This window comes from Giraffa tippelskirchi, chromosome 1, assembly GCF_054371585.1.
Source record: "Giraffa tippelskirchi isolate mGirTip1 chromosome 1, T2T-mGirTip1v1.2.pri, whole genome shotgun sequence".
Lineage (NCBI taxonomy): Eukaryota > Metazoa > Chordata > Mammalia > Artiodactyla > Giraffidae > Giraffa > Giraffa tippelskirchi.
Genome location: NC_137275.1, coordinates 214,330,714 through 214,348,839, shown reverse-complemented (window position 1 = coordinate 214,348,839; position 18,126 = coordinate 214,330,714). Strand labels below are relative to the sequence as shown.

The window sequence follows — 18,126 nt, the reverse complement described above, 5'->3', positions numbered from 1 at the left end:
CCCCGCCCCGCCCCGCGCCCCGCCCCGCCCCGCGCCCCGCCCCGCGCCCGCCCCGCGCCCGCCCCGCGCCCGCCCCCGCCAGCGGCCCCGCCCCCAGCCGGCGGCTCCGGGAGGCGGGGCCTAGCCTGGACGCCGGTGCGGGCGAGGGAGGCCCGGGCGGGCGCGCCCCCGCCGCACGCACGCCGCTCGCGCCCGCCCCGCCCACCGTTACTATAAAGGGAAAGCGGGTTGCGCGCTGGCCAAGCTTCGTGCGGCGCCTTGAGTCCGTTTGCATCGCTTCTGCTGTCAGGTCGTTCGTCAGACCCCCCCAGCTGCCAAGATGGTGAAGCAGATTGAGAGCAAGGTACGCGTTCCGGGGCATGCCAGGGCGCGGTACGAAGCCCCGGGCAGCTAGGGCAGGCGGTGGGCCGAAGGTGAGCAGTCCACCCCTCCGCATCCCTCGGGGAAGGGGACGCGGCGGCTCGGCCTGGCACTGCGGGAAGCTCGGGCCTGGGCGCGCCCGGGACGGTGGAGCGTTCCCTGAAGGAAGGGAGGAGACGGACAGGCTTCCCTGGAGGGCATGGTCCGAGTGACCCAGTGTGTCTGGAGGATGCACGCGCGCGGAGAGCGCCCGGGAGTCCTCCACTGCGCCTCCGCCGCCCCTCTTGCCGGGAAACCGCGATTGGGTAGAGGATGGAGGGAGTCTGCCTTAGGCCCCCATTTTTATCCGGACACGGGCCTGGGCAAGGAGGTGGAGGGCTTCTTTAAGAAACCCCGGGCTTGCTGGCCGCCACTCCTTGCTCGTGGAGCCGCGTGATCCACCCGCGCTTTGGGGTGCAGTGAGCTCCCTGGGGAGCGGGTCTAGGCCGGAGACCCCCCACCCCCCGGCTGCCCGGCCGTAGAGGTGACGCGTGCTGCAGCCGCGTGAAAGGCGCGGTTCCGGGCTGGAGACCCCCCACCCCCAACCCCTACGAGTCCGGCTTTAGTGGCCCAGGTGGCGGCAAGGAAGTGAAGTCCGGGCCGCGCCCTCGGGACTCCTCCTCCTGCGGCGCAGGGCGTGTTTCCGGCAGCGCTGGCTTTGGAGTGACTCAGTCCCCAGGGCTGGGCCCGGGGGCCTCCACTGCGCTACCCATCTGGGATTCTTTCTCGGTCTGTGGGGTTCGCTGGAGCCCGGAGTCCCCTGGGTGCGGCTGCGCCCGGCTGTGTGCTCGACGGCGGTTGTGTCCTTTTAGGAATGCCCAAGGCAAGAAGTGTCACATATATCGAGAGTTATTGCAAACTTAATACTCTCCTGCTTGGAGAATTCAGAACCTAAGAGTGCCTGGTGTACTGTGACCCCTCAAGAAATGGATGCTAATCCAGAGTCAGAAAAGTCAGTGGGAGAAAATTGATGTTGCTCAAACAGTGGGACGAAACCGTTTACCTTGCTGTACTCCACCACTCCAGTAAAGCAGGGAAAGGCGAGTGGGTGGAGTGCCCGTACTTGGTTCAGATCCGCGGTTGGCTTCGAGGAATGGAGGTTTTAATGTTAATGGTTCCTTATCATTTTTTCCTTTTACGATGAAGAAATATAAAGATCATTGTAGGAAATCTGGGAAGAGAGAGATCTGTTTCCTAGAAGCAACCACAGATAATTGACATTTTTACTTCTGAGGTGTGTGTTTGTGGTCTTATTTAGCCTGAACTCTTTTTGTGTCATTAGAAGATTTTGGAATCATTTCAATAGCTGAAGACATTGCTGGACATCTTAGGCAGTTTTCCATGCTTCAATGAATGTTTCTGTTACTGACGCTTCATACAGCGTTGAGGCTGTTTCTCAGGTTAGAGTCAACATCGCTTGTGTGTTTAGTCGTGAAGTCATGTCGAATCTTGTGACCCCATGGACTGGAGCTCGCTAGGCTTTTCTGTCCATGGGATTTCCTGGGCAAGAATACTGGAGTCGGTTGCCATTTGCTTTTCCAGGGGATCTTCCCAACCCAGGGATCAAACCCACATTTCCTACGTCTCCTGTATTGGCAGGCGGGTTCTTAACCATGAGCCATAGGAAAGCGTGGGGTCAATATCTACTGAGTGACTAATAACAGTCTATGGTGGGGGGTGGGGGGGAGTAAGGGGTGATCCTCTTTAGAGGTTGGCCACTTCATCAGTAGAATCTCTGAAAACCCATGAAAGGAGTGAAAAATCTTTGGTCTAGCTGATGTGTCTCAGAATCCATACAACTATAAACCAAAAATTGATTCCTGGAGCCCAGTCTTTTCAAAATTCAGTCTTTTCCTATTTCAGTTGTCATATTTAGTTTCCTATTTAGTTGTGGCACTTTCCTCCCCTCATTAATGACAAGATGTACAAGGGTGACAGGAAATTCATTACTCAGAAAAAGCACTGATCTGGGGTTGTAATCAGTGAGTCTTCAAAACTATGATCCAAAGTCATTCAAAAGGTAAGCTGATTAGATTAGAATGTTTCTTGTAAATATTGAGTACACTTTTCATCCTGATGGACTAAAATTGGTGCCATTGGTCATCCAAGACAACTGAGGTTTTGGTAGTTCAGAGCCACTGGGGTCTATTTCAGATCCAAGTGGGATACCTAGACTGTAAAAGTGAGGAAGAAGAAATCAACAGTTTGTTTTAAGAATGGCCACTGCTGTTTCTTGAACTCCTAATTTGAACACACAGGCACTTTTACTGAATGCTTTACAAACCACTCTTAGGCTTGCTAATTGCCTTTGGAATGGGTGTGTTTAGGAAAAGAGATGCTGGAAGCTACTCTTACTTATCTGCCCCAAATATGAATGCATTGTTTTGTTTTCAGAACCTTTGTGTCAGTGATGGGGACCTTTATCAATCCTCACTGGTAGTTTCTGGAAGCTAGAGGTTATGGTTTGCTTCTCAGTAAGATGATATTGACTCGTTTTCAAACTGATATCTGTTTTAGGCAAACTTAAGTGGCCAGAGAATAGAATTTGCATGAAGTCTTACCTATACCTGGCTCTGTGACTCATGTTCAGTGAAGCCAAAATTTATTGCTGAAAGATATTCTAGATTGAAAGTAACCTCCCCCTGAGAGCCAGCCGTGTTCACAAAACCATGCATTCATCTGAGCAGACACTGTCATTCCTTATTTTCTTGTCTTACCTGGATCTTGCAGTACGGAATGGCTGGTTTGACCTAAAAAAATCACATTAGGGAAGGCTTTGAAGGAAATTCATCTGGAAACTATAGGTGATGGTTTGGAAAAATAATTTCTATACTTTTTACTCTTTGTGCCCCTCCGCTAAATACCCCTACCCTGTCATAGCGAAAGGTGTGGTGTGTTTATTTGCATGCAGGTTTGTACCTGCATAACTGCAAACAGAAACCATGACCTACTATCCCAGGGAAACACCATTTGTGAATTGTTTCCCTAAAACATGAGGTAGAAATTAGAAATCTAGAGAAGTAACTTCAGAGGAATTCACTTAAAAAATTATTTTTTAATGGTGCTTTATTTACTTTCCTTCTTTAATGGACCAGATCTGACCTGATTCTTAGTTTTCAAAGCAAGGGGGTGGTGGTGTTGGTTTTTGATTAAACCAATGTGACTGGCATCTTTTCTCTTGAAGAAAACTGAGACTTCAGATATAGATGTTTGTGTTTTGATTTCTCTTCATGGCCGTGGCTTTGGTCAGCACCGGCTGACTAATTGTGGTTAAAAATGAGTCCCTTGTTAACTAGAATGTTATGTTGCTAGGGTTACAGTATCAAGACCATTGGTAAATTATTCAGGGAGGTTGGTGGTGAGGAATTTCTTGATCATTTCTGCTGGTGGAATTCTATTCAACAAGCATTGCTTATGAAAAATAACAAAATTCCCTTCATGAAGAACTAAAACTTTTTCAGTTGGTCAACAATGAAAGCAGAAATTAATGATAAATCAAGAGTATGACCTCAATTCTGGAAACTGCATTAAAAAGAGAATAAGGTTATATGCTTAAAAGTCAACAATAATTGAGTGTAAGGGTGTGGAGAAGTTTTTTTCTTTTTTCTTTTTTTTTAGCTTTTGAATGTTCCAACATAGATAAAATTAGCTTAATCAAGAAGTTTTAGTTTTGAAAGCAACTTGTGTTTTAGTTGCAAAATTTTGTGCATTTGTGACATTCAGTTGAAGGAGTGCCTCCTTGCATCAACAATAAGCATTTAATGAATGTCTACTATATACCTAGATTTGATGTGGAAGCACTTTTAATACAAATGTCTTTATTTTCATTTACTTAGTTTGGATGTGGATTAACCAAATAATATTTTGTATTTGTGAAGACATGAATATTGATACACTGTATACATCATACTTGTTTCATTCTTAGCAAGTAACACTACACACCACAGTAGGATTTCCTCAGTTTATTTGCTTGGTTTTCATTTTTTTTTTATTAAAAAATAGACCCTGAAAACAGGACCTCCAGATTGTGCTTTGTGTCACATTTTATCAAGGCTTTTGGAAATAAATGTAATTTAACATCAGCTTTCCTCTTTCCCTTCTTAGTACGCTTTTCAGGAAGCCTTGAACAGTGCAGGAGAGAAACTCGTAGTAGTCGACTTCTCAGCCACGTGGTGTGGGCCTTGCAAAATGATCAAGCCTTTCTTTCATGTAAGTATTAGCCAGCTTCTGCTTCTGTAAGCTGTTTGGGGTTGGTGGTCACAACACTAGGAAAGAGGTTTTGTTGTTGGATCTTTCATCTAAAGTCATAGCATAACAACAACTTAATTTAGAACCTAAGTTTGATACGTACAGCCCATGGAAGACAACTTTCAAAAGTTAATTTGGTTGTCGTCTTATGTGATTTTGTTTTTCAAGTTGAAACATGGGCCCTACTTGAAGTTCAGGAATCAAAATCAGTGTTCTAAATTATGTTATACTAAGAAGAATTTGATTCAGAGAAAATGTCCTTTATGCTTATCTGTCCCTAGTCTAAATATCTGGATCTTTAGTTCCTACTTTTAAGTTTCCATTTAAGAAGCTTAAGTGTGTTGACTGTCACTATCCAGTGGTAAATCTTTGTGTGTTTTTGTTTTGTTTTTTTTTAATTCTCCAGTCTCTCTCTGAAAAGTATTCCAATGTGGTGTTCCTCGAAGTAGATGTGGATGACTGTCAGGTATGTGGCTAGAAATCTGGAATAATGCTGAACTTTTCTCCTTGCCCTTTTTCTCTGAATTGCACATTGCTTGTTCTCATAAATAAGAAAAACACTAGAACTACCACCCTAGCTAAAAAGTTATTTCAGAAGAACAACAGGTACTTGTGCCGATTAGAAGCTTAATTCTAGCTGTCAGGAGCTATGTATATCACATCCTAAAACAAAATCATTGAGGCATCTATTACCTGACTTTACTAGTCCTCTTTCTAAAAGCCTACATAGTCTACCTAACAATCCAAGATGCTCAACAAATAGAAATTGAGAAGCCCGAACACCAGGGTACCTTGGTTGAGAGCTGAGAAATATGCTTAACACTTTCGGTCAGGCAGACTGTTCTGTGTGCAGTGATGTTGCTCAGTCGTGTCCGACCCATTGCGACCCCATGGACTGCAGCACTCCAGGCCTCCCTGTCCTTCACCACCTCTCAGAGCATAACAAGTATGAATTCATTTAATCCTTGGTCCTGTCATATTGCCCATCTTACAGATGGGAAAACAAAAACAGGTTGGCCATCGAGTTACAGTAAGTAGCAGAGTTGGGATTTAAATGTGTGTGGGCAGGTTCACCTAGCCTCAGAGGGACAGGAGTGGGTTAGGTACAAAGTGGCAACAAGGGTGCTAGACCTGGGTTCCAGTCCTGGCCCCGTGACTTCTGCTTTAGGCTCATTCTCGTCTCCTTTGAGCTTTGTCTATGACCAGATCTTAATACCTGCCCTACCAGCTTTGTAAGGTTGCTTATTCATTGAGCAAACATGGAAATTCTAAAGGTCCAAAAGGGTCTATAAAAAGGGGGATTTCCTAAACCTGTGGGCTCCACCCTGTACCACATTGCTTATTCCCAGCACATTGCTCATCTCTTGCCGGACAAGCTCGTGGACGTTAACTTCACATCCTTTCCAGGAATTCTCTAGTTACTGCCTCCTACGCCCAGATTGGGTTAGTTCCCTTCCTCTATGATCCCCTGGTGTGTTCTGCCCTTCTTTTTCTTTGATTGATTGTTGTTGTGAGATGGAAGGATCATGTCTCTTGTTAGCTGTGCGGGCTTGGTAAAGCTCTGTTCTGTGCCTCCGGCTGAGCCTCTGTAAAATCACAACGTTGATGCAGCATCGTAAGGCAGTTGTCAGTATCTTACAAGACCTGTGAGTGTTCAGAGTGGTCCCTGGTACATGATAAGCTCTCAGTGAGCTTAGCTGTTACTGTACTGAAATTTGTGTCTGTCTGTCATTATGGTCTGTCAGTTTTTTTGAATCAGACCTTGTCTTACCTTTGTTTCCCCTTTACATAGCACACCTGTCGGGTTGTAGTAGGTATAGAATGAATGTCAAGTACAGTTTCTCTGATGTGTCCTGGGATTTTTAAGTAAGAAAGAACAGACAAAAATCTTGCTCCCTGTTTTAACCTAGTTTTTTTTTTTCTCTCAATCTGGTCACTTTAGCCAGGTACAAATGGTACCTGAAAGGGGCTAGAGAAACTGGTTCTAATCCTATCAGACATCAAGTGAATACATTTTTATTTGGAAGTACTAACATATACTAGATGCTGCACTAAGCTCTCTACCTGTATTATGTCATTTCATCCAGACAGTAACCATGAGAAGTGTTTTTATCAGCACCCCCACTGCACAGGTGATGAGACTGCAGCACAGAAGGAAGAAAGGTCAGAGGCAGAGCCTGGGGATTTGGCCCCTGTAGTACTGTGCCGGGCCCAGGGCCCATGCTTTCTGCCTCAGTCCAGAACCTCTGGGAAGTAGGTGGGTGGAGCAGGCCAAGATATCCCTATGACAGTCCCTCCTTTAGGCCTGGTTGGCATCCTCATCGTCACCCTGAAAGTGTCTAGACTTTGAAATGACCCTCTCGTAAGTTGACCTTTACACTTTGAGCAACATGTTTTTTTTCCTCATACTCTTAGTGTCTACTACTCTGCCATCTAAATAGCCTTATCAATCAGTCTTTTGCAGTATTAAAAACTGAATTCCAGAACTCCTGGGTTGTCACATACACATAGTAACAGTCTGTCTGTTCCTACTCACCTGGTCAGTCAGCAGAATTAGCAAGGGAGGTAATGCAAACAAAAAGCAACTTATTGTCATTCCACGAATTATTCCCCATGGAATTTACAGATTCCAGGAGTGGATCCTCTGGTTGCTTTGGAACACTGTAGATAAAACCATCTCATTTTGGCTCTAAAAGAATGCAGATGAAGGATAACAGGGACATCATCATTTTGAACATTAGATCATATCATTAAATGGAATGTTTTAGGAATGAATATTTTTTTACATTTTTTATGCAGTGATTGCTGTTCACGAACTCCAAACCCAGGGCACTTAATGTTTCTAGTATATGGGGGCGCAAACAGCACCTAGTTTTAATAGAAGAATCTCTAAACACTTGAGCTGGAAGAGATTATCTTTTGGGTGTAATAAATTCAAATGGACAGTCAGGCATGTACATATAATGTGGTATACATACAAAACTAATTCTGTATGCATAGCAAAGTGTGAATACTACTTTTGCAAATGAGAGACTGATCTTATTTCCTTAAGAGCAGACTCTGCTCCCAGCTCTACAGAGTATAATACTTGTAAGTTAAAAGAAACTAACTTAGAATGCCATGTGTCTCCATTTTGATTAGAATACCCAGGAGTGAGTTAACAGGTGACACCAGCAGGTTTAAAGTTATTTTGGTCCTCAGTGCTCAGTAGTGCCCAACTCTTTGTGACCCCATGGACTGTAGCCCACCAGGCTACACCATCTTGGGATTTTCCAGGCAAGAATACTGGAGTAGGTTTTCATTTCCTTCTCCAGGGGATCTCCCTGACCGAGGGCTTGAACCCACCTCTCTTGTCTCCTGCATTGGCAGACAGACTCTTTACCACTGCACCACGTGGGACAAAACGCTAAGCTAGAAACCACCAAAAAGGAATTTATAAGGTAAAAGTGTAGCCTTGTTACACTTAGTACATGTGTGCTCAGTCATGTCCAACTCATTTGTAACCCTATGGACTGTATCCTGCCAGGCTTCTCTGTCCATGGGATTCTCTAGGCAAGAATACTGGAGTGGGTTGCCATTTTTCCTCCAGGGAATCTTCCCAACCCAGGGATTGAACCTGAGACTCCTGCATTGGCAGGCAGATTCTTTACCACTGAGCCATCTGGGAAGCCCTGTTATACTTAACTAGTAAAAACTAATAAAAAGCTGAGATTGGGTAAACCTATGGTGATGGAGAACAGATCAAGGGTAGGGTGGGGAGGGATTGGGTTTGACCATTAAGGAGCCACTGAGGAGGTTTTAGGGGAATGAGGGAAGAGTTGTGTATCCTGATTATGCTGTGACTACATAAAGTCCAGATTTTTTTTTTTTTAATGGCAGGAAGTTGGGGTGCCATTAGGGATTGGCTGGGTTTCTGTTTTTAAATGAGGGAAGTGATCAACTCAGGATAAAAGGATATTTTTAAAACCTCAACAGTAACGCCTTAATTTTAAAGTGTGCATGCCTTTTCAAATCCCCACAGGGATGGGCAAATTAGTGCATAGAACAAATAATAGAAAACAAAAAAAAGGTAAAACATTCACAGAGGTAATAGAGATCAAATATTAGTTATAGACTACTAACCTTTCGGGGCTGCTTCTTTCAGTGGTAAAGAATTTGCCTGCCAGTGCAGGAGATGCAGCTTTGATCCCTGTGTTAGGAAGATCCCCTGGAAAAGAAATGGGAACCCACTCCAGTATTCTTGCCTGGAGAAACCATGGACAGAGGAGCCTGGCGGGATACAGTACATGGGGTCGCAGAGTCAGACACAATTAGCAAGTAAACAACATCTAATCTTTACTGAGGTCATTAAAAATCCAACAAAGCCTATGCTTTCAGTGCTTGTAGGAGGGAAGGGCTGATGGTTCTGATTACATGAAAAGTTGGATCTCAAAAATCAGGATACATACTGATAAATTGGTACATTCGAATTGCAAAGTAGTTTAATCCTGTGTATCTAGGGGCTTTAAAATGAATATTCTCATTCCCTTAGCAGTGCTTCCTTTCAGGGATGGGGATTGAAGAACAATGTAATAACACTTTCATACCCAGTGAGAGAGAATTCTTTCTTTATGCTTTTATTAAAAATTTATCATGTAAAGACTTAAAATTGCAGTCTAAGACATAAAACGTATGAACATGATTAAAACACTTAGAAGCTTTCTCAAAAGCATTAGTGTTTTCATGACTTAGCTTATTTTAAGTTACGCAGTTGTACCAATGCAGGAGTGCCAGGCTCTGACAGGGTGAGGTATCCAGAATCTGAGACCAGGAATGAGACTATCATTTCCATTGATTGGGACCCTGTATTTTCTGCTCATAAAGCTTTGGGAGTAGATTTCTCACCTGAAAGTTGTGATCAGTGTCCAAGCCCTATTGTCTTTGGATGTAGAACATTTTTTGGGAGGTTCCAGTCTTTCTTGATGGTTATGTTCAGCAGCTAGTTGTGGTTCTGATGTGCTCAGGAGAGGAGGTGAGCTTGAGGTCCTGCTCCATCTTCCTTATCTCCAGGTCCTGCTGTCTTGCGTGCTCATGCTCTTGTAGGTGATGCAGGTCAGCTGTACCACCTGTATGTTTCTCTGATGAGAAGTCGTGGAAAGGGTGGCTCACCATTTCAACCCCATTGGCCTTCTCACACCCACCTCCTCTGAGGCTACTGCCAACTGCTTGCATGAAAGATGATATGCACCTGGCGACTTAAAAGTAAGAGTGAGGGAACTGCAGTAAACAGCTGCTTTTCCAGTGCTGGGAGGAGCCAGCCAGTGTGCCCAAATATTCAAGCAATTCAGAGATTTGTTTTTAAGCACTTACATGAACCAAGCAACCTATCTGGACCGGATTCATCCCATAGACAACCATTTTTTAATCTTTTAGCTAAACCAGTCCCCCGCCCTTCTAACTAGTCATCTTTGGGTCTCCTGGTTGTTCATGTGTGCAAAGTCGCTCAGTTGTGTCCAATTCTATGCGACCCTATGGGCTGTAGCCCTCAGGCTCCTCTGTCCATGGGATTTTCCAGGCAAGAATACTGGAGTGGGTTACCATGCCTCCTCCAGGGGATCTTCCGAATCCAGGGCTCAAACCCACGTCTCTTGTGTCTCCCTCATTGGCAGGTGGGTTCTTGACCACTAGCACTATCTGGGAAGCCTGGTCTCCTGATGACTCGCCCTCAAGGTCCTGAACCTTGACGTGCAGTTCACTGTCTTCCTGTCAACTCTCCACCCCATTATTCATCCTTAATTACTGGAATTGGTACAATTAAAATTTTATGATCTCCATTTTGGTTTTAAACAAATGTTCTTGCTAATTTCCATGTAACTCTTGCTTTCAGTAAGTCTTGGGTGCCTGGAATGTTCGAGGCATTCATTACATTACTGGCCACTTTATTGCAGCCATTACTGCCGTGTGCTGCTTGGTGTGCAGTGTTTAAAGAAAAAGTAAAGGTTATCAGGAAAAGAACAGCAGTTGTCTACCACCCTTCCTGCCCAAACTAGCAACAGTACACGTGCAATTTCATAAAGAAATAAAACCACACTTTTCTTCCAGTCTCAGAGGAAGAGGTGAAGTGAGGCTGCTTCCGTTGACTGGTGGCTCAATCTAGGGGCCACTCCATTTTTAATTCCTGCGTTTCTCATTGCCAAATCCCTGCCTAGAAGACGCCACGGTGTTTGTACCAACCTTGCTTTCCTGTGAAAGTTCTTTGGTTTCTGCGATCTGCTTCTCAGGGTTCTTTCTGCCTCCTTTGGTTGCTGTTCTTCACAGCTTTTGCTAACCACACAGTTAAGACGGCATGGTTCTTTCTGCATTTCTCTCCTTGCCCTCTTTGAGTGCTGAGCTGATGTTTTGAATCCCTAATGGACCTGTTCACTTGAAACTCTTGTCCAAAACATTTTCATGGAATTTTCCCCCCAAACCTGATGTGAATAAGGTGTGGAGAGTGAGGGGTGGTAAAAGCAGAAAAATCCGTGTGGAGCTGTCCTGTAGGTTACCATGACTTTCTTCTTGAACAAGTCCTTTGTAAACAAGTTGGCCCTCTGGCTAACTCGGAACTTTAGCCTATGATCGTCATCTACGTACTTCACTTTAAGAAAACAGAATAATTCTGTTACACAGTTTGAGTCAGTTGTATAGTATCTGAGGCTAGTATCTCTCAAAGATGAGAGTACATATTAAAATTTTAATTGCGAATATAACCAATTTGGCTTTTGTGCTACTGTATCATTGTTTAGGCATATAAACATTGACACAAAGCCCTAATGTTGAGTTCTGGGTATGTAACAGGAAAAAGAATCTGGTTTTAGATCACAGGTGTCAGAGCTCAATACTCAGTCTTGTTTTTAATCTTCTTGCTATCCCTCTCTTCCCCTTAGGATGTTGCTGCAGAGTGTGAAGTCAAATGCATGCCAACCTTCCAGTTTTTTAAAAAGGGGCAGAAGGTAGGTACATCTGACCTTGAAAACCAGCTGGGTAACAGGCTAGTGTGGCATATAAACAAAGAAACAAGCAACTTACCGTTCACATTGGGAAGCACATCGCCATTTTTTCCTTTTAAGAATATTTAAATGTCATTCCTCATTAAGTACATAATGAGACATCTCATTGTTAATTAATCTGTTAAGTCACAGGGATTTTCTGATGAATCCTTGTGATTGGTACTTCATATTTATATCACAATGCATTTATCTTTGTTCAGAGGTATTTGTGTAGAAAAATTGAGCCTTGACTTTTGAGAGTGGGGTTTTTTTGTTGTTTTTTAAACTTAACTGAGTATTATCCATGGATGTAAATTTTAAGTAAGTATATACTTCTTGTCTTCCCCAGACCCATTCTGTGGTCATATCTGATACACAAAATAGGGATGCAATGCTACATCTAATGGCAATTCAATATTCTCTCAACAGGTGGGTGAATTTTCTGGAGCTAATAAGGAAAAACTTGAAGCCACCATTAATGAATTAATCTAATCATGTTTTCTGAAGACATGACCAGCCGTTGGCTGTTTAAACTTGTAATTTTTTTTTATTTACACAAAGGAAAGATCAAGTATGAAGATTATATACCTTACTGCCATCTGATAAGTGACAATAAAATATTAACTCTACACTTTTTAAAACTGTCTCGTGTCTTTACCTAGTTTTCAAAATAAATGAAAAGTGGCCATTTGATGGTATTTAATGTCCTAATTACTTTCATATGTTCTTGATTCTTTTTTGGCAAACTTGTAGGCCACTGGTTTAAGGTTTTTTTGTATATTTCTAGAAAAATCTTATTGGGGGCAATGCACAGATAACAGTAGCGTGTTAAAATTGTTATTTTTTTTTTTAACTTATGCACAGAGAAAGTATTTTATATCTCCTGTGTTCTCTGAATGATCCTTATGACCAAAATTGATGTCTGCCCATGAAGGAATTGTTAGCTCTGATTTGAGATTTCCTGTCTCAGGTTACAATGAGCTGCCAACTTTGGTAACGAGTCCTGTTACCAGTTAGGAATTTTTCACAGATGGTTCACAAGGGAGCTCCTTGTGAGCAAACATTACAGAGGGAATTTCGATTCTAAGTAAGAAACTGGTTTTACAGGCCAGATAGAAGTTCCAACCTAAGTGGCAGAGTATGGAAGTTACTGTTGATTTCATTCAAAGAACACTTGTTTCTTTGTTCTAGACACAGCAAAGGGCTGAGGAATGCTTGCAGAAACAGATTTTTAAATTTGTCCAGTAAAAAATAATCATAAAATTATTAAATCATATGCCTTTTACCATCCTTCTAATTTAATCTTTGCAACAATCCTATGCTGTAATCCCCGTTTCCCAGTAAGGAAACCAGTAAAGAGACGGAACAGTAGCACCACGCTAGTCAGTGGGTGATCAGAGATGGAAATCAAACAAGTCCAGAGTACAAATGCTCAACTGTTACCCTGCCACCCTGTACATTCTGGAAGGCATACTAATGACTGATAGACTGGTATGTGTTTCTTTGCGACCCTATGGACTGCAACCTGCCAGGCTCCTCTGTCCATGGAATTCTCCAGACAAGAATACTGGAGTGGGTTGCCATGTCCTCCAGGGGATTCTTCCTGACCCTGGGATCAAACCTGCATCCCCCGCATTGGCAGGTGGGTTCTTCATCACTAGCACCACCTGGGAAACCGCATATACTATGAGGCCAAAACAGACGGGCACAGATGGTGGGGACGTGAGAGAGAAAGTGACTCAACATTGAGCAAAGACAATCCAAGGACTCCTACAAGCAGGATTCCAAGGTAAAGTACCAGGTTTTTGGGTTGAACAAATGGGTGGTTGGGGTGACAGGTAATGAGTAAGGTGGGGGTTGGAGGAGGCAGGTCAGGTTCTTGGGACATGTTAAGACATGCTTTTGTGGTGTACATTTAAGATGAAAGATTCCATGCAGACTGCTAGGTACTCGTCTGGACTAGAATAGGAATTTGAAAGACATCATAACGTAGAGGGCTAAGAACAGATGTGTGGGAACCTGCAGGATACAGCATCTGGAGTAGAGAAGGCTCAAAACATCTTGATGCGCTCTCAACATTTAGAGACCAAGTAGAGTGGGAACCAACAAAAGAGACAGGAGACATAAAGGAAGCCAGAGGGGAAGGAGGAAACACGAGGGTTTTGTTTTTTTTTAACCCCTAAAGCAAAAAGAACATTTCAAAAAGGAAGGCGTGTTAACTATCAAGTGCTGCTGTGAACCTAAGATGATTGGAAAGCAAAATGCAGAGTGATTGTGACAATTCTTATGGAAGAACAGGGATGGGAGCCAGGGTGGTGAGACCTGGAAAGTGAGTGAGCAGAAGTGACTTTTAATAGCCATCCTGAGCAAAGTAAGGAAAATGCCCAAGGATGATTGTTGCAGCAGCACCATTTACAGCAGCATGAAATTGGATCCCTGTCAGTACAGAAATTGTTAAAACCAATGTGATAAATCCTTTCCAGGTAATAGAGGATGTGAAAGTCCACATTTATGGCAAGGCAAGGAGAATTTAAACAACAATTCTCGGACCTTTGGCCTCCCCTCCCCTCTCTGCATCATGCATTGGCCAAACCTCCCCCATCAGTAGGGATACCTGCTCGGCTGTAAACAGCAACATTTTAGCATCAATTAGACAACTCCTTAAAAGACAACATTCCTTCTTGTATAGGGTCCTGTGACAACACTTATGGGTCATGTGGTACTTAAATCTGAATTAGGTACTAATGGCATTTATATCTGAATTATGTAAACTATCAATAATCATTTAATACAGCCTCTTCAATAAGTGGTGCTAGGAAAACGGCAGCTACATGTAAAAGCATATTAGAACACTTCCTAACACCACATAAAAAATAAAATGGATTAAAGACCTAGATGTAAGGCCAGAAACTATAAAAACTCTTAGAGGAAAATACAGGCAAACACTGACATAAGTCACAGCAATATTCTCTTTGACCCACCTCCTAGAGTAGTGGAAATAAAAAGAAAAAAAACAAAACAAGCAGGACCTAACTAAAAAAACTTCTGTACAGCAAAGGAGACTATAAACAAGAAAAGAATGGGAGAAAACAATTGCAAATCAAACAACTGACAAAATCTCCAAAATACACAAGCAGCTCAAGCAGCTCAATACCAGAAAAACAACCCAGTCAAAAAAGGGACAGGAGAGCTAAACAGACGGTTCTCCAAAGAAGACATACAGATGGCCAACACACCCAAAAAGATGCTCAACACCACTAATTATTAAAGAAATGCAAATCAAAACTACAATGAAGTATCTCCTCACACTGGTCAGAATGGCCATCATTAAAAAAATCTACAAACAATGCTGGAGAGGGTGTGGGGAAAAGGGAACATTCCTGCACTGTTGGTGGGAATGTAAATGGATACAGTCACTATGGAGTGATTGATACAGTATGGAGATTCCCTTTGAAAACTAGGAATAAAACTACCTTAAGATCCAGCAATCCCACTACTGGGTACATACCCTGAGAAAGACTTGCACTTCAGTGTTCATACAGCACAATTTACAATAGACACAGAAGCAACCTAGATGTCCATTGATAGATGAATGGATAAAGAAGTTATACATATAAAATGGAATGTTACTCAGCCATAAAAAGTCAGTTCTAGTGAGGTAAATGAACCTGGAGCCTGTTACACACAGTGAAATAAGTCAGGAAGAAAACATTTTGTATATTAACGCAGCTTCCCTGGTGGCTCAGACGGTAAAGAATCTGCCTGCAATACAGGAGACCTGGGTTGGGAAGATCCACTGGAGAAGGCAATGGCAACCCACTCCAGTGTTCTTGCCTGGAGAGTTCCATGGACACAGGAGCCTGGCGGGTTACAGGCCATGGTGTTGCAAAGAGTGCACACGACTGAGTGCACTCACTTCACTTCATGGAATTTAGACAAAATGGTATTAATGAACCCATTCGCAGGGCAAGAACAGAGAGACATAGAGAACAGACTGGACACAGTGAGGGGAGGAGAGGATGGGACAAATTGAGAGAGTAGCACTGACGTGTATACACTACCACATGTGAAAGGCAGCTAATGGGAAGCAGCTGCATAACGCAGGGAGCTCAACTCGGGGCTCTGTGACAGCCTAGAGGGGTGGGATGGGGTGGGGGGGTGTTCAGGAGGGAAGGGGTCATATGTGTGCTTGTGGCTGGTTCCGCTTGTATGGCAGAAGCCAATGCAATATTATGAAGCAATCATCCTCCGATTAAAAATAAAATTTAAAAAATATGTCATTTAATGTACAGCCCTCTGTCTCAGAAAACTTATAAACTATGTCGACTTCTAACTGGTAGAACAGTTTTTGGCACTTTCTCAGATGCTCTTTCTGGGTTGTAAGTCTCAAATTTGGCTCAAAATTTTTTCCAGTAGTTTCTTAGATTAACTGATTAATCAGTTCATTAATTTTTCACCAGCAAGAATGAAATATTAATACGAAATAGGAAAATTTCAAAGTCAGAGGCTGAAAAAAAGTTACAGAATATGAACAATATGGAACAGTACAATTTTGTGTAAATAATAAGACATGCTAGATATCTCTAGGTCAATCTAAGTGTAAATTAACATGAGATGATCTTGAAGGAAACATTTCTAACTAATCACAGCAGTCACTTCTGGAGAGAATAGGTAGAGATTGATGGGTTTTAGTTTTATCTGTAAATGTATTTTTCATAGTAAGAATGTACTCATACCTTACAAGTTAAAAATTTTTAATAAAAATATGAGGAAACAGAGTCTGTAGAACTCATGCTAAAATTTCTCTAAAGGCAAGCTGAGAGACACAATTAATGCATTATTGACCAGAGACGTTTTAATATTCACTTACATAACAAATTGCTGGCGACAGGAGTTAGTTTCTGCAAAAATCCTCTAGTCAATAATGTGTTAATAGACATTTTGTGCATAAGACAGTGGGTTGCTAGTATGCAAATGGAAATGATACCAAAGTAGAGATCAATTTTATGGGAAAAAGGATAACTGAGAAAGGGAATTCTTGCGTAGTCAAGAAAGAACTGGGGAAGGTGGGGAGCTTTCAGAAGACAAGGTGGGAGAGCTGGACGACCCTGAGTTCACTTCCTCTCATGGGTACACCAAAATCACAACTAACTGCTGAACAACTATTGATTAAAAAGATTGAAATCTACCTGAAAAAAGATATTCTACATCCAAAGACATAAAGAAGAAACCATGAGACAGTAGTAAGGGTGCACTTGCAATATAATCAAATCCCATACTATCCAGGTGGGTGACCCGTGATCTGGGGAATTACTATAAAATAGAACTTCTCCCACAGAAGTGAGAGCTGCACTTCTCTGGTGGTGCAGTGGGTAAGGGTCCACCTGCCAGTGCAGGGGACACAGGTTCGATCCCTGGTCTGGGAAGATTTCACATGCAGAGCAACTGAGCCCGTGCACCTTGGAGGCTGCAAGCTACAACTAATGAAACCCATGCACCTAGAGTTTGTGCCCCACAATAAAAGAAGCCACTGCAAGGAGAAGCCCACTCACAGCAACTACAGAAAGCTCTCATGTAGCAAGAAGTCCAAGTACAGCCCTAAACAAATAAATAATGTTTTAAAAAATAAGTGAGAGTTCTGAGTCCCACGCCAGGCTCCCCAGCCTAGAAGTCTGGCATCAGGAGAAGGAGCCCCAGAACCTTTGGCTTTGAAGGCCAGCAGGACTTGCAGGAGCTACACAGGACTGGAAGAAACGGAGACTCCTCTCTTGGAGGACACACACAAAGTCTCACATACACCAGGACAAAGGTTCCAGGACAAAGGCAGCAACTCCATAGGAGCCTGGGCCAAACCTACCTGCTTGTCTTGGAGAATCTCCTGGGGAGGTAGGGGGGCCTCTGTGGCTCTCCCTGGGGTCATAAAATCTGGTGGAGGACATAGCAGGGACCTACATGAACTCTAGCTGGAGGCAGACATTTTGGGCAAAGAGACCTGGCCCCACCTAACAGCCTGTATGACTCTACACATGGACATCACCAGATGGTCAATACCAAAATCAGACTGATTATATTCTTTCCAGCCAAAGATGGAGAAGCTCTATACAGTCAGCAAAAATGACCAGGAGCTGACCATGGCTCACCTCATGAGCTCCTTATTGCAAAATTCAGACTTAAATTGAAGTAAGCAGGGAAAACTACAAGGCATTCAGGTATGACCTAAATCAAATCCCTTATGATTGTACACTGGAAGTGACAAATAGATTCAAGGGATTAGATCTGAAAGACAGAGTACCCAAAGAACTGTGGATGGAGGTTCATAACAATGTGCAGGGGACAGTGACCAAAACCATCCCCAAGAAAAAGAAATGCAACAAGGCAAAATGGTTATCTGAGGAGGTCTTACAAATAGCTAAGAAAAGAAGAGAAGTGAAAGGAAAAGGAAAAAAGGAAAGATATGTCCATCTGAATGCAC

At 43.1% G+C, this 18,126-nt stretch overlaps 1 protein-coding gene across 2 annotated transcripts; it reads left to right on the top strand.

Annotated features, from left to right (window-relative positions):
- The first annotated feature begins 241 nt into the window (after nucleotides 1-241).
- On the top strand, nucleotides 242-12,295 carry TXN (thioredoxin). 2 transcript variants are annotated; one of them, XM_081573876.1, is made up of 5 exons: nucleotides 242-343; nucleotides 4,504-4,608; nucleotides 5,054-5,113; nucleotides 11,553-11,618; nucleotides 12,084-12,295. In XM_081573876.1, exons 1-5 carry the CDS (start codon nucleotides 320-322, stop codon nucleotides 12,144-12,146), a joined length of 318 nt encoding a protein of 105 aa, XP_081430002.1. In that variant the 5' UTR covers nucleotides 242-319; the 3' UTR covers nucleotides 12,147-12,295. The 2 variants fall into 2 exon arrangements, with proteins under 2 accessions (XP_081430002.1, XP_081430011.1); XM_081573885.1 differs by lacking the exon at nucleotides 5,054-5,113.
- Nucleotides 12,296-18,126: the final 5,831 nt, after the last annotated feature.

Coding starts and splice junctions, on each gene's coding strand:
- TXN (XM_081573876.1), top strand. CDS start 320: ATGGTGAAGCAGATTGAGAGCAAG. Junction 5,114..11,552: donor TAGATGTGGATGACTGTCAG/GTATGTGGCTAG, acceptor TCTTCCCCTTAG/GATGTTGCTGCAGAGTGTGA. Junction 11,619..12,083: donor TTTTTAAAAAGGGGCAGAAG/GTAGGTACATCT, acceptor TTCTCTCAACAG/GTGGGTGAATTTTCTGGAGC.